At 37.9% G+C, this 24,209-nt stretch overlaps 6 protein-coding genes across 11 annotated transcripts; 2 read left to right on the top strand and 4 right to left on the bottom strand.

Moving 5' to 3' along the window:
• Window positions 1-256: 256 nt before the first annotated feature.
• On the bottom strand, window positions 257-6,466 carry LOC105274586. 2 transcript variants are annotated; one of them, XM_011330844.3, is made up of 7 exons: window positions 6,263-6,466; window positions 4,205-4,879; window positions 3,550-3,768; window positions 3,374-3,440; window positions 3,114-3,275; window positions 2,748-2,853; window positions 257-2,667 (listed from the first exon to the last, which is right to left on the bottom strand). In XM_011330844.3, the coding sequence occupies exons 1-7, from the start codon at window positions 6,345-6,347 to the stop codon at window positions 2,611-2,613; spliced, it is 1,371 nt and encodes a 456-aa protein (XP_011329146.1). In that variant the 5' UTR covers window positions 6,348-6,466; the 3' UTR covers window positions 257-2,610. The 2 variants fall into 2 exon arrangements, with proteins under 2 accessions (XP_011329146.1, XP_011329145.1); XM_011330843.3 differs by having other exon boundaries at window positions 257-2,648; window positions 6,263-6,464.
• Window positions 6,467-7,021: 555 nt separating this feature from the next.
• LOC105274589 (xenotropic and polytropic retrovirus receptor 1-like) lies at window positions 7,022-11,789 on the bottom strand. Of its 2 annotated transcripts, none has more exons than XM_011330849.3 (11): window positions 11,510-11,789; window positions 11,063-11,216; window positions 10,694-10,950; window positions 10,311-10,572; window positions 10,046-10,221; window positions 9,639-9,740; window positions 9,224-9,461; window positions 8,893-9,087; window positions 8,643-8,812; window positions 8,440-8,573; window positions 7,022-7,662 (listed from the first exon to the last, which is right to left on the bottom strand). In XM_011330849.3, exons 1-11 carry the CDS (start codon window positions 11,576-11,578, stop codon window positions 7,422-7,424), a joined length of 1,998 nt encoding a protein of 665 aa, XP_011329151.1. In that variant the 5' UTR covers window positions 11,579-11,789; the 3' UTR covers window positions 7,022-7,421. The 2 variants fall into 2 exon arrangements, with proteins under 2 accessions (XP_011329151.1, XP_011329152.1); XM_011330850.3 differs by lacking the exon at window positions 7,022-7,662 and adding an exon at window positions 7,741-8,109 and having other exon boundaries at window positions 11,510-11,578.
• Window positions 7,741-8,430, bottom strand: LOC113562980 (xenotropic and polytropic retrovirus receptor 1 homolog). The gene has a single exon (XM_026973915.1). It carries the CDS (start codon window positions 8,093-8,095, stop codon window positions 7,865-7,867), a length of 231 nt encoding a protein of 76 aa, XP_026829716.1. The 5' UTR covers window positions 8,096-8,430; the 3' UTR covers window positions 7,741-7,864.
• A 23-nt stretch (window positions 11,790-11,812) lies between the features above and the next one.
• LOC105274588 (methyltransferase-like protein 17, mitochondrial) lies at window positions 11,813-14,750 on the top strand. 2 transcript variants are annotated; one of them, XM_011330847.1, is made up of 10 exons: window positions 11,813-12,100; window positions 12,189-12,342; window positions 12,441-12,840; window positions 12,930-13,083; window positions 13,203-13,346; window positions 13,433-13,519; window positions 13,603-13,741; window positions 13,913-14,051; window positions 14,117-14,238; window positions 14,506-14,750. In XM_011330847.1, exons 1-10 carry the CDS (start codon window positions 12,047-12,049, stop codon window positions 14,733-14,735), a joined length of 1,623 nt encoding a protein of 540 aa, XP_011329149.1. In that variant the 5' UTR covers window positions 11,813-12,046; the 3' UTR covers window positions 14,736-14,750. The 2 variants fall into 2 exon arrangements, with proteins under 2 accessions (XP_011329149.1, XP_011329150.1); XM_011330848.1 differs by lacking the exon at window positions 14,506-14,750 and having other exon boundaries at window positions 14,117-14,283.
• LOC105274587 (probable cytochrome P450 303a1) lies at window positions 14,622-20,351 on the top strand. 2 transcript variants are annotated; one of them, XM_011330845.3, is made up of 10 exons: window positions 14,622-14,726; window positions 16,153-16,238; window positions 16,306-16,557; window positions 16,803-17,265; window positions 17,533-17,713; window positions 17,820-17,928; window positions 18,071-18,251; window positions 18,356-18,473; window positions 18,538-18,676; window positions 19,010-19,194. In XM_011330845.3, the coding sequence occupies exons 2-10, from the start codon at window positions 16,154-16,156 to the stop codon at window positions 19,192-19,194; spliced, it is 1,713 nt and encodes a 570-aa protein (XP_011329147.1). In that variant the 5' UTR covers window positions 14,622-14,726; window position 16,153. The 2 variants fall into 2 exon arrangements, with proteins under 2 accessions (XP_011329147.1, XP_026829714.1); XM_026973913.1 differs by lacking the exon at window positions 14,622-14,726 and having other exon boundaries at window positions 16,154-16,238; window positions 19,010-20,351.
• On the bottom strand, window positions 19,384-23,899 carry LOC105274590 (alpha-1,3-mannosyl-glycoprotein 4-beta-N-acetylglucosaminyltransferase B). 2 transcript variants are annotated; one of them, XM_011330852.3, is made up of 11 exons: window positions 23,685-23,899; window positions 23,219-23,558; window positions 22,258-22,897; window positions 22,124-22,170; window positions 21,707-22,017; window positions 21,452-21,582; window positions 21,253-21,360; window positions 20,981-21,174; window positions 20,739-20,875; window positions 20,551-20,666; window positions 19,384-20,474 (listed from the first exon to the last, which is right to left on the bottom strand). In XM_011330852.3, exons 3-11 carry the CDS (start codon window positions 22,792-22,794, stop codon window positions 20,445-20,447), a joined length of 1,611 nt encoding a protein of 536 aa, XP_011329154.1. In that variant the 5' UTR covers window positions 22,795-22,897; window positions 23,219-23,558; window positions 23,685-23,899; the 3' UTR covers window positions 19,384-20,444. The 2 variants fall into 2 exon arrangements, with proteins under 2 accessions (XP_011329154.1, XP_026829715.1); XM_026973914.1 differs by lacking the exon at window positions 23,685-23,899 and having other exon boundaries at window positions 23,219-23,678.
• Window positions 23,900-24,209: the final 310 nt, after the last annotated feature.

The following is a 24,209-nucleotide window of genomic DNA, read 5'->3' as shown; positions in this document are numbered from 1 at the left end:
GCGTCACATGTCCCAATTTGCTCCAACGCGTTCGTGTCACTTTGAAATAATTTATAATATAAATTTAAGTGCATATTGGGATATGTGACGCAAATAAACTTGATATTAAGTCAATACTTTATAATAATTTATAACAAAACGTTTCTGAGATATTTACATGACAACACGTGTTGCCTCAAGCTTTCTTCAATTTTAATATAAAAGAAAAAAACTTTATAAAATAAATAATTTATTTTAATAAAATAATAATACATTATTCATAATTTATATAGATATATTTTGTTACTCTAGTTTTTGATTAGTAGAAGTGAAAATAATAATGGTAATATATTATAATTCGCTCGCATAGTCGATTAGCAAATCGACAAATTACGAATGTTGCAAGGTGAGATTATAACTTCAATGCGACAGTAGGATTAAATTGAATTCAACCGAGCAACACAAGTCCCTACTCCGGAGTGGACACGACACGCACAATCATGCTACAAATTGCTATATGTTAATAGTCTATTTGTACACAGATTGTCCTTTCATAGTATCCTTCCTCTGTTTTAATGCATTTAATGTGTAATAATATATGTCATAGTGTTAATAGAAGAGATCAGAAACATAGATCACATGCTTTAACATATCGACACGTACACTCATCGGTTAAGATACATTAATATAATATATCATAATATGGTGATCGGAAAAGGAAGAACTCTCCATACGAAATATCTTATGCCACGTGCTTGTGTATTGTCTAGCATAATGGCAAAAAATAGAAAACGACTTTGTAACGGTTAGAAGATAGAGCGCACACTTTCTATTCGCTTTGCATTAAATATGAACATTTGATATTTGCTAAAATAAATAGTAGCTCTGCATTTGTATGTGACTTAAGATTAGCAGTTCATAGATTTTCTTTACACAACTAACAATGATAATTATCATAGAAAAATAAAATATATTGTCCTCTTAAGCCAACAAATATTATAGATATATATCTCGTGTGTGTGTGTGTGTGTTCGTGCATGTGTATGTGTTTGTAACTGTCGAGAAAACAGTTTCCCCTGTAGCAAGCATATTTAAAATCGTTACTCATGAGGGAAGAGTGCAGAAAGTGGGAAACGCATAACTTTAATATACTCGCACAACTCTCACGTTATTGACTTTCTTTTTGTTTCAATTTAGGTAAAATTATTTCGTATCGTCATTTAGTACGCGCCATAAGCAACTATATTAGAATATAATAAAACAGCTTAATCTTGAATTAATAATTAATCTTGAATTAACTCTTCCGAAAGATCGGAGAATCATGCGTAAGATAGTTTATCAGGAACTCATTAACACGCGTGGCCACCGAATACATCTCCTTAGAATTGATAACAAAATAATACATAAAGTTAAACTGTTGTAACTTTGGTCGTTAAAATATCTGCACACCACAGAAATCATTAATGCACCGCGTTTTGCTCCTCACGTATACAAAACAAACAAATATTCTACGGAATATTTTTTAAAATTTTTATGCTTGTATGTACCCTAGAAAGAATGTATATAAGTTAAATTTCTGTAATATATACTTGTATAATTATACAATAATACTGCATAAAGTTCTCCATATACGTTCAATCGAAACTAGAAATAGTAAACAGATTCGAAAACATCGATGCGTAGACCGTTCTAAATTATTTGATTGTTTTACTTTCAAGGGAGTTTAGTCTCAGGCAATAGACTTTGATACATCGCTGTTTAAGCTGCTGCTTAAACAACACGCACATATCCAGTAAACATATTTATCATAAAATGCCATCGGATGCCCGAGTTGTATGAACGGGCCATTGACGAACCATAGAAAAATAATAACGATCGTGTGGCAACTGCTCCTGCTATGAAAGTACAAACTATGGTACGCCGCGACGTTAGAAAACTAACTCCTCACAATCAGACAGACGCGATTTTGTTCGTCGATTCGTTCACTCCCCACAGATCTTCCTACAACCACGATCGGATAATGTTTTTTTCGGAGCCAGAAGAACCGATGTCACTAGCAATGCGCGGAAAAGAAAACACGATACGAGTTATCACATCTTCTTATAGCTTTTTCCATTTTCTGTAATATAGTTTAAAAAAAGAAAGAGAAAGTTTCTGCTATTTTTCAAATGAAATCTTTTCCCAGAAGCACATCGGCTTCACAAAATCGATTCGATGGTCTCGACAATATGCGGCTATATTATAAGCCGCTTATAACAAATCCACCCGCATAAAATTGACACGCGCTTGTACATGTTGCTCCGATTTCTCTTGCTGCGTAGGCGTTATTGTAGGAATTCTTTTATTCCCGAAACAGAAATGGCACCGGTTGTTCTGATACCGAGATATCGAACCAATTCCATTCTTCTCCCCCGTGAAATGCTCGCGCGTGCTATATATAAATATTAAAGTTGTACACACTCAATATAATAGACAAATGTTTCCGATATGGTACATTAATAGTGAGCTAAGCACCAGGGAAGATTTTTCCGAATCGCACGTACGTAATTTATCTGTTTATTTTACGGAAACTATATATGGTCCTCTTCTTTGTTGTTACTCTGCGTCGCCGGCGTTGCCGGAGTCGGATCGTCATGGAACATCGGGTTCTTCACCTCCATCTCGCCCGTCTTTAACACAAGGTATCCGCTTTTAGGATGTTGATATTTTTAATCAGAATTTTGATATATTATGATGATAGATTATAGTTGCTTATTTGCAAAACTTACAGAAGCAAGTCCCGGGCACTCGTAAACGGTATAGTCGCCTTCCTCGTTCTCCTCGTCGCTCTCTGCTTCCGAAAGGGAACCCGGATCTCTCGTTGCAGAAGTACGACTACAACAAAGCACCGTTTCTTATAATACGGTATAAAAGAGAACTTTCTTTTGGCTATCATTTTTCTACTCTCCGCCTCTAAAATTTTCCTCTGAAATTTTCATGAAATTATAGATTCTGGCATGTATTTATCCTTTAGCAATTTTATCTACCAGAAAAAAATTAATTAAAGATTAAAAATAAAGATTAAAATGGATTAAATTTCAGAAGGTAATTAAGAATACACATAATTATTAAGAATACACATAAAGCGAACTCACTTTTCCATAGCAATAATTTGTTGTTTCTGATGTTGAAAGTGATACATTTGGGCAGATTGGGCGAGTCTCTGATCACCAGAAGGCGATATGTCTTTGTTTGGTCCTGTCACGCCATAAGCAGGATATTCTATATCCGCTGCAGCTTTCGCACCGCGTTGCAATCTAAAAGATGGACATTCGTGAAACAAGAAACGTACGTGTGCTGCCTTGCATAATGTATTATCATAATTATTATCGGATTATCATAAATATTAGATTACCTGCACCACGTTAAACTGATTAGTACCAGAGCGAACATTGCTGCCGCGCTGCAACCAGCAACAATGGCTGAAAGCGCACGGGAACCACATTTAATCGCATAAAAATTGATAAAATTGATAAAATTCTTCTACGATATTCATAGGAGAAATTTGTTATTTTATTTGACTGTGCTTACCGATGAAATAAATATCGTTATTCAAATCGTGATTCACGGGCATAATCAGCGGATAATGTCCCGCAGATCTTTCCGTTTCCGATGCGATATCGAATCCTGCGGTCAAGTCCTTCACTGTCTTTTGATTAACGCTCCGCATATCGTCCTCGTGGTTTATCAACATTTGTTTCTGATTCGTAGCTTTTACGTCATGCCAATTCGCTTGACGGTCGAAGTCATCTACGAATTACATAAGTTTCACGTGAAAAAACCTTCGTGTCACTTATAATCTTTGAAAAGAAGCAAAAAAGCTAGAAGTAACAGGGATTATATTTATCGGAGGGTCAATGTCGTTATAAAAAAAGAAAGGGGTTAAAAATAGGGGTGATAATCGATATTTGTGTAAACTATATAATCGAATCCTTTAGGGCAATGTTTCTTAGATTGACTATAAATTCTACGAAATAAAAATGAATTATAAATTAATAAAAAACAAAATAAAAATATATTTTCAAATTATTTAATGTTGTTCGCAATAAAGCATAAACAAAGCAGAATTTCTCGATAAATTTTGCATCTCTTTCAATTTCGATTTCCGTATGCTGGCGCAAAAGAAGAAGCACTGTTCTAGGACATTGCATGATAAAACATTGCAAGCAATCGAGCAAATGTTTACCCGATGAAAATGGCGTGTTGCTGTAGTATCTGGGATCATTCGGTTTTACTGCAAACGGGTGTTTATCCTCGAGATTCGAATTGTCAAATTTATACGTGAATTCCGGCTCGGTTGCCGCCGGTTGCATGGGTGCTGCTTCGCTTCCACCCTCGTGATGTAGCACGTCCGTCTCGTGGTTGTGCTTCCCGTAGAAAGAGTGCATGGGGAGCATGACCACGCGAGATTTCTCCATCACGTCTCTGTCCACGTCGAAGCCGAGACCCTTGGTAAAACGGTCGTCTTTCTCGCTCGGCTGCTTCTCTTCAGGATAGCCCAGATGATCGGTACCCAGATGGTAGTAAGGCAAGAGATAGCTTCCAGCTTCCTGCTCCGCGATCTGCAGCATCGGGTCGTCGTACATCGGACGATGACGATGAACCGCCCAGGTCTTGTCCTTCTCCTGATAAGCTTCACCTTCTCTCAGTTTGTCGTTTAAGATCTTCAAGATCTCGCGCGCCTGTTTGTCCAGCTGCAGACCGTTGTGCTTCTTGTGCATCGGCGATAGAAACATGGACAGATGCGAGCGATGAAGACGTTGCTGTAGACGTAGCGCCTCGCGTTGCGCCTCGCGTTGCGCCTCGAGGTAGCGGGCGATGTGCTTCAACGCGACGTCTTCCGACGTTTTCGGCAGCGCATCTGCGATATTCGTTGAAGGAAATAGAAACTGTGTTCTCATCTCCGTTTAATATTACCGGTCTACCCCGGTTACGCTCTATTTATCAGCTAATATATATATTCATTATTATTTACGCTATTTATTCGCGTCTTTCCTCGTCTAATATGAAAGTCACTTGTTCAAATCAATATTAATTTGCAGCACTGTCATAACGTCAAATAATATGTCCTCAATTTCCTTCATTTTAATTAACAATCTCTTTGTCATGAAATTAATTTCAGTTGAGCGCTTAATACGCTCTTCCGATTATCGATTTCAGCACTGAATGTACGAAGAAATATAAAATTAACTCATTGACAAGTTTCTTCTCGAGAAATTTTCCACTTAATGCAATATTCCTATACCTGGAAAAATCTGCAAAGTTTCAGTTAATTAAGAGAATTAAATCACGAATTTTATTATGTCACAAGTAATCGCATTAATTTCAATCACACTATATCTAACGAACATTGCGTAAATAAAGCATTGCGAATTAACAGCTGTTAAACTTCTACCGAGCTTGGGTTGTTATCGCTGAGCTTCCTGTCGCTCTCGTTAGCATACGATTATGTTTCCTGCGGTCAAGATACAAAAGCATTCCGTGATAATACCACGTTTGCAATATTATATACACTTTCTGTTACAGGCAAAACTTCGCGTTCATAAAAATCATTAGCACGACAATCGGTCACCGACAAGGGTTCGATCGAACCCTAATCTCTCTCACAAACAGTCTCACAATTTGACCTTCAAATCTTAATTATCCGGTGCGCTTTGAGGCCGAAAAGCATCACGCACATTTTTATCTTCATAATCTTTTGTAGAATTTGAAGAACACGAGGAATACAAGGAATACAGTTATAGTTTTCATATTACGCTCTTGCGAGAATCTCGAGATTCTTATTTACAGAACAAAATAGAGAAAAAGGCTAATTCTGACCGTAAAATTGAATCTTTATTTTTATCATAATGGAGTAGTTAAATAGAACGATAATTTTTCGCGGTGCTAGTATCAACTACTATCATTTGTAGCTTCCGTCTCTTAACTTTTTCAATATCACAGTTCTCTAGCAAAAATTATATAGAAAATGTAAAAAAACATGAGGAAAGCTCTTTTGCCTAATAAGCTTAGATCATCCTAGAATCCTCTTCTATGCACCATATTTTTTTGTTTGTAATCTAATTAAACAGAAACTACAGAAGCGTAGAAATGTACACGAAATGCTCCGCTGATAATATTTCACATTTAACGGATCAATCCTTGCTGCGAACAGTGTTTTGGAAGGCTACAAGTGGATCTTTAGCGGCATCTCTGTCATTCCCCCTGGACAGTCTCTTCTGAGATGATAGGTTCTACCACTCACCTCGATAGAAGCTAAGCTCACCGGTGGACAGGCTTAGCAGGAGCGGCATCAGCGTCAGCCAAGTGCAGCCCCGCTGAAGGAGCATCCTCTCGTTATTATCACCGCTGCTGTTGGTCGGCTGCCGAGGATTCCGCACACAGGTCTTATCGTCCCTCTATTCGCACCTCCATATGCGAGAAAGCACGTCACTTCATTCAGGGCGGATGGGGAGCTTGCGCGGTCGGCCGCGCGCGTTCAATCAATAAACGACCACCGCCGATCTCGCCCTTCCACGTCGACGAGCGAGTACTCCATGTCCCGTTCCTCGAGGACATGGTTCCAACAGTTTTCTCCTCTCCTTTTCCTCCTTCCTCTGCTCTTACCGCATCGCGCCGGCGATTAACATGAGCGCATTAAGGTGTCATTAAGCAGCTGCCACGTGCCCCATACACCCGCATCCGCGGCGTGTGAAAATTTATTCTGTTACCAGACCTACAGTTTCGGCTCGCCGGGACGTTCACCTTATGCTTCGCTCGCTAATGCCGGTACTAAAACAGTACTAAAGATACTTCTTTATTATGAAAAATTTTTTTATAAAAAAATACTTCTTTCTTATGATCTATAATGCACTTTTCTGATAATGGTAGAGCTCTTCAAGTGATTGATGGGCTTATTCTCTGAAATTGTTGGAAGATAAAGGATTTTATGGGATATCAAGGAACTTCAGAGTTTATGCTTTGGTTTCAATTTGATAGAGATGATACTCTGAAATACAGAATGTTCCACTTTGTGACAATGATTTATTTCATGAGTAACGATCAAACTGAGAGTACATTGATTCTTAACGCTCCATATAATCTGCTTCTTTTGATTTTTTTGATATCACTTTGACAGAGGTAAACGTTTTATGTTACTGACTCACAGATAATCTTTAGCTATATCAATAGAATAACACATTTAATTAATATCTCACAAGCAATGACATGATTCGGCATTTTAAATTTAAAATATGCTAGAATCTGAAATTCTCCCTACACACACAAACCTCTGCTTTTATCAGTTTGATTAGCCGTCATAGATGAAGTCTAAGTTACAAACCAAGTACAAAAGTCAATTTAGTTATATGTAAATTCAATATAAATTACGTTCAGCCGAATTATCTCTCGATAATTGTATCGCCTTAACAACTATCATCCAACAGCGACTCGCCTTTCAAGAGCAATCGCATCGGCTTGCGCTTCTCATCGACTTTCTGCTTTCTTCTGCGATTTATCACGCCATCGGAAGCGTCCATCATCCTTAGTATCTGCGTCTGATCCGAGCAGTCGACCGGTGCGACCGAGATGTCCCTTACCGCTCTGAACTTCCCGCAGTTATTCAGATGCTCGTTCTCCAGGCGGAAGAAATTCCACACGAAGCGCCTGTCGAGCAAATATACCGATTACGTGACAATCCAGTTTCTCTCAAGCATCGTGTGGCTTTATAGGTATTTTGTTATATTTGCTGAAAGTAACATTACGTTTTACGATTAGAGAGTATTGTGCGCTATAAAATTTCTAGCCATTATTTCGTCAGAATTAAAAAATATACACATATATAATTAAACATAAAAAAAATAAGAAATTAAAAAAGGCAAATTACAACACTCTGGTCTTGGAACGTTAATCCGTCATCATCATTGTCATCACCGTTCCCGTAGTCATCGTCCTCGCATAGACTATCCATCAGATGAATCATGTTCCCGAGATCATTATCCTCGTCGCGTCTAATAGGCCCTATGGAGATATCTCGCACTGCCCGGAACTTGCCTACGTTGTACAGATGCTCGTTCTCCAGCCGAAAGTAATTCCACATGAACCTTCTAGCGACTTATTAGTAAGGCACATTGATCAGCGATTAGATCGATCGGACCATCGTCGATTAAGTCGATGCTTTCGACTTTCGACGATTGTTTATTTCGTCACAAATTGCGATCGAAATTTGAATAGAATTATCAGAGGTAACTTCGAGTGTAATTGTAAAATGTACCGCGTGCAAATCACGTGTTTAAGCAATTTCAATCATTGAAAATAATGAAACAACGATAAAAATCAATGACTAGCAGCATCGAGTTAGCGTAAAAGAACTCAGCTACTTCAACAAATCATTTGACATTCCACGTGCATTCTCAATTAACACAAACTGAAGCACATGGTTACCTGAAGACTTCTAATGGAGCGACTATGGAAACCATAAGGTCTGCGTGGACGTACCCCATCTCTGTCAGGGACAAGGAGAACGCCCAACCGAATCGCAAGATAAAGTCCTCGACCATCGCAAAATAGTAATAATACTGCAATATGGAAAAGGTCATAATCTATTGTTGCAACAGAGTTTATTAGAGAGAGAAAAAGGAACGTACGGGTGATGAATAAACTATTTCTTCTCTGAGGAACTTGTTCTCCCCTGCGCTACTGTCAAAGAGGCCCCAATCCAGTTTCACATCCCACGAATACGTGAAGCAAGAACTCACCACACTGACTGTCAGCCACAAATAGAAGTAAGGATTCTCCGTAGATAGCGCGTAGTATTCTACGAGGCATAAAACAAGCAATCTTATTAGTCAAATAAATTTTACCTCCGTCTACAGATTAATAAAAAAAAGAACTTACTTTTGTTCGTCAAGTGTAGGTAAGAAAAGATGACTACAAAGAAGCTCGTTGCATATTTGACTGCGTTCAACAGGTGCGGAAAAGTTTCTTTGGTGTCCCGGTAACGTCTGAGACATTGGGCAAATCGAAACCAGGCTGGTAAACACACCACGAATGGTCTCATCGACAATTCACGCATTATACAGGTTTCCGCATCTATCCAAAAGAACGAAGAAATAACACAATTTGAAAATCCATAAAGATATAAATACAAATGTTAATGTAACGTGATAAAAAAATAAAGGGAGCTCAGAAAATGTTCCCTTACAAGGCAAATAAATAGATTACTGACCTGTGACATCGGTCCAAGAGGAATTCTGAATGTAGAAGCAGACAAAATACTGGAAATCTAGGAAGACGGTGTGAAGGGAGTTGAGTTGATCGGCGAGCCAGAAGTCTGCGAAGCCTACGTAGAAGAAGGGTGCGCAGAAGACGCGGCCCAGGACGCGTAGCGTCCAGAATCTGGCCTCGTGTCGCAGCGTCTTGGTGGGATTGAACAGGAATAATGCCAGTAGCGCATAGAACAGCACCTGCAAGAAGCTGAAATCAATTCTTTGAGATAAAGAATGCCTCGCGTCATGAAAGATCGATTATTAGCTTTTCAAAATAAAATTGTTTAGTAATCATTATTTGCCGCATTTCAAAATGGACTTTTCTAAATTTAAATTTCGAATAAATAGCAAAATTTAAAAGAAACGTGATCTTACTGGTTGAACAAAGGGCGGTACACCTAGCATATCGCTATACAGAAAGGACAGAATGGACATAGACCAGACCAAGCCGAGTACGGTTGCCATTTCGATGATGTGCTGAAAAGATATGCATCTTGAATTTCAATTGCGATATTTATTGCGATATTTAAACTCCATTGTAAACACTCAAATGTCATCTGTATACTCTTTAATGTAATGCGACTCCCAATTAAACCTGATGTATGTCATTGCGTAAAAGTACAATGCAATATCAATTATAAGCGTAAATCCTATTTATAGCGATTATGGGAATATTAACATCAAATATGTAAATACAAAGAACAGTAATAAATCTCTGTTAATATTGTAAAATTAGGTGGATCCTATTGTGAGTTATAAAATATTGATTTTATTCATAAAACCTGCTCGGACAGATGATTGCGTGGATCCAGTTCGAATATTAATACATGGTTCACGCCAGAAGACCTCCAACCATAAACGTTGATTCCCATAAGAAAAAGGAATTCTATCATGAGAAGTGGTCCACGATAAATTCGACATAGTACCTTCCAGTTGTCCTTTTTCGTGTATCGCATAGCTGGAGCAACGTACAATCGAATAATACAAATACAAATACCAAAATACTGTCTCCTACTGCAGATAAAAAGAAATAAACATTCTGCTTACCGGATAACATCACAGCTATGAAAAGAATGATAAAAGCACCAGAAAAAAGGCCGACTTTAAATGTGATCCACGGGGAGAGATGTTCTCCGAGTGGAGGTACCCTAAGCCGTTTCATAGCTCGTTGACGGTCGCCGTGCTCCAGATCTCGAGTGACCAGAGCCTCAGTTTCCACAATGAGCCTGTCTATATCCTTACGCGTATGAAAAATTGCTGTGTCAACATGGTCTGCACGCCATTTCGCCCCAATGTCCACGTTAAGAAGCTACGAAATATCATTGCCTAATATAAATTTTCTAGAGTTCACTTAAATGGTTAATCCAAGTTTTGGATATCTAAATTAATAATATTACGCACATAAATTTGTCTTGACCAGACTTACATACTTTGTCATGCTTCTTCAAGATTTTCCGGAATCCAGTAAAATTCAGATTTTGATAATTCTGAAGTAAAATAAGAAAGAGGTAAAATTCGGAGAACGCCAATTTGAGCTCTTGTAGTTTGCGCGCCGACACTGGCTTCTTGTGAAGGATATGACTGCGATAACGTGCCTTGCGACTCTGGGCATCCTCAGAAACGGATAAGATCTCGCTCAGTTCGTTGTTAAGCGTAGCAAATCTACGTGTGGCTTCTGCTAACTTTTCTGAAAATGAATACTTTTTATATATCTTGAAAACTGTGATATTAGATGATATCTCCTAACAAAGAAAAAGAAAATATGATACAAGAATATTTGAAATATTGATAGACATTACCAGAATAGAAGGTATTTATCTTGGTCAGTTCCTTGTCGCAATAATGGAAAAACTTTTCGTCAAACTTGCTAAAGTAGCTCTCCAACACATGTGCCTCGCTCGCTTCTGCTGATGGGGCTTGTTCCACTGCAGCATATAGTAGAGCCTTCATTTCCTATAGCGAAATTATAGAATGCAAAACATTAAACACAAATCTCTTGCAACGTTGAAGTTAAAATTGTTAAAACATAGATGCAAAATAAACAAACAGTAGTTTGTGTAATATGTAAAATAAAAATAAATACAAAATGTATAAACACACACACACACACACCACCTTACGCGCGTGCGAAAAGTGGGGAAGAAAAGAGAAAGGGGAAGGAGAGAGAGAGAGAGAGAGATACAAAGTTTATATAAATCAAATACAGAAAATGTAACACAAACTTTTCCAAAATGTAGGAAACATACCTCATAGTTGATATACTGCTTCCTCCATTCCGGTGTAATGTGAGCGCTCAGGTGCTCCGCGAATTTCATGCTTGTCGACAGAAAGGAAGGAGTGTCAACAATTACGTGCTGACTCAACGTACAGACGACACTTGACTTGACTTAATCGTAAACAGAATTACGTTGAATTATCTTTGACGGATTCACCGGACGCTGCGTTCGCGTACGTATTCCCATACCTAGGTTATGTCGCGTCGCGCTCTATGCGCGATTCCCTCAAAAACCTGGCGCAGTAGCCACAACTTCCTCGTAACCTCGTTACAGGATGTTACAAATTGTCATTGCGCACACTAGTGCACAATACGGAAAATTGCGGTAACAGAAATTTCGTTGGAGGTTATGGCACGTGATAAACAATTTGCGGCTCACATAGCGCGTCCGTCATGATGCCGCACGTGTAGAGTTTGAACTACATTCTTTCGTACCACACGCAGGTACTCGAGCACTCGGAGAAGAATATGCAAACTGGTGAGCGTTCGTAAAACACTAACTAAAATAATGGAGCCGATTGTATCGAGAATGTATCGCGCAAGATTCATATCGTTACGACGTGTAAGTAAGACATCCACTATTTGTTTGGTCACATGCATTTAAGTATGTTAAACAGAGATAATTATGCTAATAACATTATACTACTCAGTTTTCAGCAAAGTCGAAAGTTGTGCTTGATGAGACGACGTCTACTTTATTTTCTAATGATGAAATGAAGTACAGGCATCACGAGGGTATTATTAAGCCTAGAACACCAGACTTCCCAGAATGGGCATCAAAGGAAATACGAGATATTTTGAAAGGTACAGATTATGTGATTGTTTCTTTTATGACTGTATGTACAAAACGGTCAGTCACTATTTTTCAGTAACGTTGCATAATTTGTTAATATTGTTTGTAGAAAAGCATGTATTGTTAAAAGATATTAAGGCGAGCGCAATAAACTTAAATCGTTACTTGCACAACCGGCGTCCACCAGTGGAAGATCATCAGTTACCTGAAAAGTTACAGAAAGTAGAAGAATGTTTGAACGAACGAGTGACAGACAATGATCAAAAGATATCCATAGAGGATATAGATTTCCGAACGAACAGAAAAGCCAGAAATATTTTGAAACAAAATGTTTATAACTGGCAGCCGATAAAGTTTGATAAACCTACTTCCCTCACATACTTGGTCGCCAGAAGTGTTCAGAATTATGTAGTTCTATATAAGATTCTAAACGAGATTAAACAACGTGACAAGAATTTTACACCCAAGACGTTATTCGATTTCGGTTCTGGCTTCGGTACAGTCATGTGGTAAATATAAAGATCATCTGCAAGTTTTGCACAATGTAAAATAGCATGATTAATATGATATGAAGATAAAAATAACCTTTTTTTTATAGGGCAGCATCTGAGATATGGTCAAACTCGATAAAGGAATATTTTTGTGTCGATGTATCGGAAGCAATGATAGAATTGTCAGAAAGATTAGCGAAAGCTGCAAAGCCTCAAATCGCAGGAATCTCCTATCGTCAATATTTCCCTGCATCTATGCAAGTGTGTACAATATCCATTAAATATTCCTAAATTATCCATATGTAAAATGCAATTTTTTATAATATTTTTTATGTAATTGGAGACGTTTTTATTATGTAATATATCTTTATTATTTTTAGCCTACTTATGATATTGTAGTAAGTGCGTATTCTTTGTTTGAAATGCCGGGTGAAATGGCACGTCTGGAAGCGATATTGAAACTTTGGAGGAAGACCGAAAACTATCTCATTATTGTAGAAGAAGGAACTAACGCAGGTTTTAAAGTAAGTGTGGCTAATAACTTTACCTTCCATTTATATTTACACATTTATATTATGGAATCCTAATCCTAATCTCTTGCTTTTGAAAGTTGGTGAACGAAGCGCGAGATTTCGTCCTCAAATACGCAAATTCGAAATACAAAACTGACAGACAACCCAGTTACGTTTTCTCACCTGTGAGTATCAGTTAGATAAAGACAAGTTTGATTTCAAAATGATTTCATTAATTATATATTTTTTTATTATTGTTGCGATTTAGTGTCCGCATGATTTCAAGTGTCCGAGATTCGTCGGAAACGATGTTCCGTGTAGCCTCGTCGTTCGGTATTACCCACTTAAATTTCTGGACGCTACAGAGCACAAGTCGGAACTTTACTCCTACGTCGTGCTTAAGAAAAGTATGTGAGGAAAAAGGATTGTTGAAAATCAAAATTATTATCTCAATGTTCTTAGCTAAATAACATCGAATAATTCAAGAAAAAATTATGTCTGCTAATAGCAGCAAGAGTTACTGAGATGTCACGTAATGTAATTTGTAATAGAATTTTTCAAAGAGTTTTCTTTTGCAGGTAAACGTCCGGAGGACGACAAGCAATGGCCGAGACTCGTGGAACACACATTAAAACGTCACAGACACGTAATTTGTCGCATGTGTGTCGCCAGTGGTGAACTGAAGGAGGAAATCTTCACCAAGTCCAAGCATGGAAAGTAGGTATTCATTGAACTTTACTGATACCTGAGTTTACAACAATTATATGAATTTTTATTGTCAGGCATATGTATCGTTGCGCGAAGAGCACTATGTGGGGCGACAGATTACCTCTCAGTTACGAGCAACAACAGGAGAATCCAGAAGAAGAGAATCCGGAAGACGGCACAGCTAATGAAAGAACTAGTAATACAGAATAAAAAATAAAGTTTTATTAAAGATTTGTTAACTTATTTTATATTTCGTACATTATTCCTTGAATTTAAATAAAATTAAGGTTCTGATGTAGAAAGATTATGAAGAAAACACATTTCAATTTGCGAGAAAACTTACAAAAAAATATATATTCTTTATATTTATAACGAGAAAATAATTTTGATAGAAGTAATTTATAATCTTTGTTTTACACTGAAATTTCAATCATCTTCATGTAATATTATCTTTGCTATCTAGTTTTATCTCAGCGGAAGTTGATCAGAAGTCTTCCAAAATTTACCACTCGTTTCCGTGCAACGCCACTTAAAGGCTTGCCAATGCATCGTGTTAATGCTTATAACGTAAACATCAGGCTTGCGAGAAACGTATGGGAAGAGGGGCATTTAAAAGCAGACCGAACGCTGGTCCACGACCAGTCCCGCTTATACAACGGACGAGAAAATTTCTCCAGGTGCAAGGTAAGATAAATTCAAGGATTCGAGAAAGGGAGAGCATTGATGTCGCCGACCCTCCTTCAGACATCAAAGTCTTTCTCTCGTGGCGTGTTTAACGGTGCAATCGCATACAATATTTTCCTTTATTTGTTTAACATTCAAAATATTCGCTTATTTGACGTGTAATCATATATATATATATATAATTAAATCGAATCCAAATTTAACCGCCAGGATAATTGAAATACACAAAATGTTCAATTCGGTGACCAGTCTGGCAACTTTATTAATTTATACACACAACGTTTCGGCCGCGATTCCGCATTTATCAAGTGTTGTTGAATCTTCATGTCTTGATATGCAGATGTATCTCATCATCATTTTTTATAGAATGAGGAAAGTCTGGCAAAAATGACTATCGCATAAAATTTAACAACACTTGATAAGGATCGGAATCGCGGCCGGAACCCGTTGTGTGTATAAATTAATAAAGTTGCCAGATTATAATTAATAGAATCCATCATATTTTAAAAGTTATGAAGATAAATGTTATATAAGAGCAAGCAGTATATATAGGTAATTATCAAATTCCACGAGTCCATCTAATTATTTGAATATATTTCAATTAATAGTCATTTTTTTATTACATGCATTCAAAAATAATTGTTGGTTTTGTATAAATATATCTTTTAATGTTTCTGGTTTATATACTTCTCTCAAAATTCCACATTTAATTTTATATCGTTGATATATTTTCTCAAGTACATGTAAAAAAATAATAATCTGTAAAATTTGCAATTTATCTCAACTAATAATTTTGAAAAAACCAAAATTGCAATTTGCGAATATTTTTCCATAATTCCCAAATTAACATGTAAATTAAATGTAACTGCATTAACAGAAACCTCAATTCTGAAGTGATAGATGATCGAGATGGGATGAGAATTTGAAAGCGATGCGGTGAACATTTTGCATGCATCAAGTGTTTAAATGTGCATTGATTATGTAACGAGTTATGGGATAATGCAGCTGACAGCCCATTTCTTTTTTGCGCGAGTGCCGACTCTTCCGTATGCAACTTTCTCTCTTGAGAGCGGTTCACTTTCTTCCTGCAACTTACTCGATACTTATATATGTACATGTGTGTGTATGTAATTATATACATATGTATTTATGTGAGATGCATGGTTGCACTCGCAATAAACACAAATACCGATTGCACGAACTCAACGTACTGCCCACAATAATATATATTAACGAATTAACGTATAACAAGTTAGTTTTATGCAATTGTTTGATCTATATATTATATATAGTAATAGAGTATATTGTATATTTATATTTAATTTATATTTATATTTAGTATAATTTATATTTATATTTATATTAATTTCATTTTTTTGTTCATTTTTCTATCTTGGCCCTTAAACATTATATTATTTTTTAACAGGATGCTTGCCACGGCGATGTTACTGCTGGTCCTCATTCTACTATTGCTGTACCTAGGCTGCCACAAACCAAAAGGATATCCACCAGGTAATATTGATCTATTTTTAGATCTGTTTTTTAAATTATATCTAAAATCTTTCATCAATTATTTTAGGTCCGAAATGGTGGCCTATTTTGGGCTGTGCGCTGGAAGTGGCGCGCATTCGCCAGGAAACAGGATATCTCTTCAAAACCTGCTCGATGCTCTGCAAGAAGTATGGTCCAGTGGTGGGTCTAAAGATCGGCAGAGACCGCATCGTCGTTCTAAATGATCTGGAGAGCATGCGATCAATGTTAACTAATGAAGACTGTGATGGCAGGCCGATCGGGCCGATATACGAGGCCAGAACTTGGGGTGCCAGACGGGGTAATTATTTGTGCTGTGAATAGGAAAAATTAGAAAAAATGTTTAGAAAATTAAAATAAAATAAAAGAAATTGTTCAACTCAACTGGCAACGGTTTTATTATGAATTAAAATCACAGCGTTTCGATCATCACCAGCTGGATTGAGCGATTTCTTTTATTTTATTTTACTTTATATTTACTGGCGAAGATATAAGAGATTTATTATTGTCAATCCTGGAAAAGTTTACGTGATGTCTTCTGATCAGGTCTGATCGTCGTGGACGAACAGCTGTGGGTGGAACAACGGCGATTCGTCCTGCGGCATCTGCGGGACTTTGGGTTTGGTCGCACCAGCATGACCAAAATCATCGAGCACGAGGCGCTGAAGCTGGTGGAGCACTTCAAGAAGTTGTTACAAGACGGTTACAATTACGAGATTGCCGATGCCCGGAGACCAGCAACGCTGAATAACAACATCGGCCAGATATACAAGCTGCAGAAGAAATCGAAAGACGACTTGAAGAAGTCTGATCTGTGCGACGAGTCAAATGTAATCGAGGAGAAGACTCCCAGTCGGAAAGCCTCGACGGTGGCGGATCTGTACGTGAAGGCCGAAGATTATGCAGAGGTCAGGAAAGTCTCCCAATCGGCGACAATGATCATACCTATGCACGACGCTTTCGGTGTGACTGTGCTCAACACTTTATGGAAGATGATGGCTGGCAAAAGGTCTGCGAGCTTTGCGCCCGTTTCTCCCTGTTCCTCCGCGAATTATTGGGTTGCAACAAAAGTCCGTAGCGCTGTTTAACTTTTTTTGAAAAAAAGATGACAGGTCTCTGGAAATCATGAAGCTACCACAAATATATAAATTAATTTTGTCTTTCCTTTTCATTAAAATTTCATTGAAATAACGTTACGAACTTTTGTTGCAACCCAATATTTATGAAAGCTGAAAAAAATGAGTAAAGGATTAATTCTTAACGTCGATTTTCACAGATTTGACACCGGCGACAAGCAGCTCACGTATCTGCAGCGTATCCTCACGAAGCTTCTCAAGGAAATCGATATGATCGGTGCGCCTTTCAGTCACTTCCCGCCGTTACGCTTCATTGCGCCTGAAATGTCCGGCTACAAGTCGTTCCTACAAACGCATCAGGAACTGTGGGCATTTCTGAAAGTAAGTAAAAGTCGCGTTTATCATGTCAACAATTTGTTAGATCACTTTATGAAGTACGTTAATATTTGAAAAAATTAATTGTTAAAGAATAATAATCCTCTTTCAGGAGGAGTTGTACAATCATAAGAACACATTTGTACCAGATGCGCCGCGCGACTTGATGGACGTTTACCTGACTGTGCTAAATTCAAAAGATTGCACTGATACATTTTCAGGTAATTCGGAACATACAAAATACATTTATGGTAAAATATTAATGATATGAAATAATAGGATAATAATAAAATTAACATAATATAATATAATAATAAACTAAATAATACAAGATAAGAATATTAATGATGAAATAAATTTCAGAATCGCAACTATTAGCCATCTGCGTAGATCTTTTCATGGCGGGCTCCGAGACAACTTCGAAAGCACTTGGATTTGGATTTCTGTATCTGATACTATTTCCACAAGTTCAGAGGAAGGCGCATGAAGAAATAGACAGAGTACTCGGTCGTGACAGATTTCCCACATTAGCCGACAGACCGAAGTAAATATTTTGATCACTGTCGCAACGATCGCTACTTGTAAAATTTTATTTTGCGCATGAATAATTATTTCACGCTAGGTATAAATTATATCGTATTTTTGCAGAATGCCATACATCCAAGCCATTGTCCTGGAGTCCCTAAGGATGTTCATGGGACGCACTTTGAACGTCCCGCACAGGGCATTGAGAGATACTTCTATCGTGGGCCATAAAATTCCAAAGGTATTATCAAAGTTGAGTTGACTATTGAAGAAGAATATGAACAAATGATTATTATTAATTTCAGGACACGATGCTCATCGTGAATTTCAATAGAGTGCTCATGGACGAGTCTTGGGGTGACCCGGAGGATTTCCGGCCAGAGAGATTTCTCGATAGCGACGGCAACGTCGTTACGCCAGAAAAATACTTTCCATTCAGCATCGGTACGTCTCTCTCTCTCTCTCTCTCTCTTTCCTGTCGCTGTTATAATCGCACACGATGTAACTCCGACACACTATTCGCCACTTGAGAGTGTGTCGCGACTCGCGATATACTACGCGATATTGAACGATCAAGAAATTAATTTTTCAATGGTTTTAGAGATACAAGATTTGTTCTGAAATTTGGCTGTATTAATCTTTACATTATAAGAATTAAAAGAGCTTAAGGCACGTTATCGCGCGCGAATCGCGAAACGTGCAACGCTCACAGTGCTCAGGCAGATGTAATTCGTGCGGTAAACCGCTAGGATTAATGGTAATCAAAACGGCTTACAGGTAGACATCGTTGCATGGGGGAAATATTAGCTAGAAGCAACATCTTTATCATAACGGCTGCTCTGCTGCAGGCGTTCAGCTTCTCCGTAGTGCCCGGTGAGCCGCGACCCTCCACACAAGACTTCGTAGACGGCGTCACAGCTGGTCCCAAACCGTACAGGGCATTAGTCTCCCTGAGAATGTGATTCGGACGCACAGTTTCCATCTGGCGTCTGTCACAACTTCAGCACTATTCCAATCAAAAAATCGTAACGATAATACTCTTTGTTTGTACTGCAATAGCTGTTACAAATCTCATTTTATATATTTTATTTTATATGCAAAATAGGAGATAACGGAACAGGTAACATGACGTTAATTTTGATAAACAGTTATCAGAAAAATATACTTTTATTGTTATTATGTATAAGCAATGGATAGATATGTGTGCATATACGTGTAAACGTATATATCAATACATATATATGCACGCATACGTATATATATACATACGTACATACATACACGCATCATACGTACTTACATACATGCATACATACCTACATACATACGTACAAAGAAAGCTACGTGAAATAAATAATTGTACATATATTAGAAGAATATAATTCTCATATCACCGTTTATCGAGCGTCAACAGACATTCGAACCCGTGTCTTGTGTGTTGCACGCTGGACAAAAATAAGTTACAGACTATATACATATTGCACATAGTCGCATGTGTGTAGATTATATATATATATATATAAGTATATCTCGTTTCGCAAAATCATTTCTCTTCCCTTATGCAAGAAATTTCGACATGTATTATATACGTTTAGCTCTATCGCATCTGCGCTTTCTGTCAAATTTGCATTTCCAGATGCAAATCGCTTGCCAACAAGTTTAATATAATCATCATCGACGATGCCAAGATGAACAATCATGTTTACGCTTATATGTAAATGCGAGAGCCACGCATTATGCAACGGCTTTGAACGCGAGAAATCAGTGAGGGAACAAACGCGCGAACAATTACAATTAAACAAATGCCCCAAATTGAAATCCTACACAAAGCAGACAACATTTATACTAAACAATTCAATATTCAGCAATGTGCCATTATTCAAGTCGCAAGATGTTTATTAAAATACAAAGGGGCATCTCGCACTTTATCTGACCCTTACATTTCAGCAGGCATGATATATCATTAAAAAAGACATCATATAAAATGCTTTTTCGATAACGAAAGCCCGATTCGTTTTAACAGTTTAAAATATCTCTTGTAGTGGACGGTATTGAACTAATAATTGTTACGTTACCGATTCAAATCCATAATGTATAATAGCATGATGGCGAAATAAAAGGATATCAAAATAATAAACATTTATCAAAGCAGCCGCTTACGCTAACCGTGCAGGTGGTACCGGAACAACGCTCGGGAGTCTTCGTCCGTTAGTCAGCTGGGTTGATCCTCTATTATGTGAATCTGATTAAGAGAATTCTTTTTAGGCCGCGAAACAGAATTAATAGTATTTAAAATTTAAAAATTCATCGAGGATTACCTCAGACAGAATGGCCCAGTTTTCGCTCTCGCTATGTATAGTTAAACGAAGTACAGATATCCTCCCCAATTTTTTATCCACCGTCCCTTCAGCAACTCCAAGCACATCGAATTTACCTTCATTTTCATGAGAAGGTATTTAAGCAACCTCGATCAAACTATAAAATACAAATATAGAATTTTTTTTACCTATAATTACGTAGCCATCCTCCGTCACGTCATTACTGTTTCTGTCCAACAACGGGGACATCTCGGACAGTACCTCCACCGTCGTATTGTAAAATCTATCAGACGGATGTTCAGGATTTCCACTCCTGAATAAGTACCTGCGCGATTACAAAACAACGCGATAATCGCAATAATCTTCCGTAATCTAAGATAATAAAATCGATGACAGAATTGTTGATAGAATTGTGTCTTGCACGACTTACTTCTTTATAAAAATAGGATGTGAAAATTTAAATTTCAAATGATCCCCCGGCTGCGGCAGCAAGCCCCAGAAGAACGACTCGCCCTTGTACGCTTTTTGCAGCGTGTACTGTTTATAAGGTTTAATTTGAGTTTCCACGGTTGCTTCGGGATTTTCATGCGCGTAAAACAATGTTATCTTGCCGAATTGTTTGTCCTGAAGTGAAAATCATGAAAAACATTATAATTTGTGTCATTGCAAACATATCTGATTTCGACTTTTGAGTAGCATTACCTTAAGTTTCTGTACTTTTCCCTTTAAGGAAGAATGCGTGCCTATATGTTGAAAGAGGGAAGGCTTGTAATGCACCCATAACTCTGCCTTGGCCATTTTGCAATGTTTCTGTCGGAAGAAAAATTAAATAAATTAAATTCCCGTATTACATATAACATAATTTGTTAAATTTGTCTCGTTTGCACTTGTCTACACTTACACTGTCTTTATCAAGACTGCAGACTTTTGTTGATATCAAATGATCTAACAACCAATCAACAGGCTTATCATTGTGAAACATCAAAAAGAATTGGATCAGCCAAGGCAACTCCACACATTTGAACAGTTTCCCTGTGGTAAAATCGCTTTTAATATATTCCTTTAATTTATACTACATCACATTCCTTCGATATGTAATAGATCATATTTTCTTTTAATTTACATATTACGTCACTACATAATATATAATACGTACCGATAAAACCAAGTTGACAAAAATCGAGAACGAACCAATTCTCCTTCGTGCCTATTTTTTGTAATGCAAAAGATTTCATAGTTGTTATGAAATTCTTCTTAGCCAGTATATCATCTTCCAATTGCACGTAAAACGTGCCCTTCGTTTGGGCGTACGACATGAGGAAAGCGAAGTCCAGGTTCTGCTTGGATCGCCAAACGACGCGCTGATGATCGTCGCCAAGGGTATCACGCAATTTCGACAAGTCCGGATAGTAAGATGACGAGGGCGATATCACATCGATCACGCCGGCCTCACATTCGTTCGGAAATCTAAGACGAAAAATGTATTATAAAAATATTGTATATCATGTCAATATAAAGATTGTATCGAAAAAGATGAAAAGATAAGAATAAAATAAAAATGAAATAAACTCACTGAACTTCGATTTGCTTCGCAACATACGTCACGTAGTCCATGTCTGCCTGAAAAGAAAAAATGTATACACGTGTTTGTTAATTTCAAGATGCAAGCAGCACCGTTATTCTTTCATGATCAATGACTCCACTTACTTCAGCCACTAGAACGATGATCAACGTGTCCGCTGTTTCCGCGGCGTTCATACGGTCCAATAAATTCTTCAGAGTAGCCATCAGATAAGACTGGACCTCGCGTTTTACCGTTGGCACACCCAGCACCATGCTCACCCCTGATCTACCCTTACTTTGTACGAATGCCGGACGCAGGCTGTTCGGATCATTAAGAAAATGCGGCAGGAAATTGTAGATCGAGGGCAGCTTAATACTGGTGATGTTGGAGGTGCCGTTGTTGATGAGCAGTTGTAAATCTGGCAAAATGTGATTGTTCTCAATCAACTGCAACAGCTGATGCGACAGCAGATTTATCTCCTCTTGGGTGCTTATGTACTTGGCACGCAGATGCTCCACCTTGGCCTGCATCTCGGCGATGCTGTTCTGCAACACAGTTTCCTCGCGCATGTCTGATGGCGTTAACAGGTTAAGGATTACACAGGGCGTCAGAACCAGCAGGAACACAATCAGACATCGCTTCCGCACCGGCGTCAGGGCGGTAAAGCGCGGCGTCATCATCCTCCAGTCTGTCTCTAGAATCTACATGGTTGCATCCTTCAGTTTGACAAGTAGAAGCAGAAGAACTCTCTGGGAGTTGCAGCTATTTATTGGCCAAAAATACCTGTGACAAACAGAGAACGATCATCAACTGTCATCGATCTGCATGTAAAATAAATGTGTCACTTGTACCAAAGTTACGCAATATCTTCAGTCATTTTCTAATATAATGTATTAATTTAATTCTATTCTAATATATTATAATTTTGCAGTGAAACAATTAATGACACATGAGTCACATATGAACAAAGTATTCCAAGATACCTGAACAATTTATACATCTATTAGTTCAAATTAATACTTATTGCAATCTGAAACATCAAGACTGCCAAGTGAGCTTATCAAACACAATCTTATCAACGATTTTATAGCTTCCAACACTTACATCATGAAGTAATCTCGTTATCAATCACGTGGATATCCAATACGTGGAGAGGCGATACTAAATTCGACCAGCCTTCAAGAAGTTGTTTCCAAGTTGCATCCTTGAGAAGAATGTGGAAAGAGCGATGTGACGATTAGGAAAAGAAGACAGGGCTATTCCAGCCGCCAACAACTTCTCTTGACGGCTTGCGTGCACGACGTGCTGGTTGTTTGTCGAAACCGTTTGTGTTTCGAATTTATTTGACCACTTCCTTATTTAGTTTTCCTCAAGATCGCGGATTACGGTCGTCGCGCGTCGCGACAATGTAACCACGTCGTCATACTGGAATTCCCTTTTCGTCCTGACAACGAAGGTCCCAAGAACATGTATTACGTGAAGTGTGACACTTTGATTGTATCGGTTCCTCGCGTTCTCCTTGCGGGAAGGTATAACGCCCGTCGCGCATCTATTTTCTGACATAACCTACCTGTACGAACATTAGCCCGTTTGAATCCACCGTGTACGTGAATCTACTGGGTGCTCCAGATATAGGTAAAAGGATAATAGGATAGCATCTATAAGTATACATCTGCAAGTGATACCGGCAAAGGATAAATATGTCATCAGCTGCAAAGCAGATAACTGTGGCATTTTTCGTCGAGGAAGCATTAGCAGAACAGGAATGACAACTTTTTTTTTCGACGCGGAGTAGAAAAAACTAAAATGTCATAAAATATATTAAAATTCGAAATCAGAGAACTTTAAGAAAAGGAGAGAGGAATAAGATGCTTAAATTAATGGAATGAGGAGAGAGAATGTATATATCACGAGATTGTAGAAACTTGTGCACTGATCCAGATGCCACTGTATCGGGTGATCAGTACACAAGTGTTTGTTAAAGAACGACTGCGTGTTTAATAAAACGCAATATTTGTGAACCGATAAATTACTTTGATTATCCCCTTCCATGTAAATATGATGATACATCTAAAAGTACGCTCGATAACGAGTG

Source organism: Ooceraea biroi, chromosome 11 (genome assembly GCF_003672135.1).
Source record: "Ooceraea biroi isolate clonal line C1 chromosome 11, Obir_v5.4, whole genome shotgun sequence".
Lineage (NCBI taxonomy): Eukaryota > Metazoa > Arthropoda > Insecta > Hymenoptera > Formicidae > Ooceraea > Ooceraea biroi.
The sequence above is the reverse complement of the archived record's forward strand: the minus strand, read 5'-3'. Positions and strand labels throughout refer to the sequence as shown.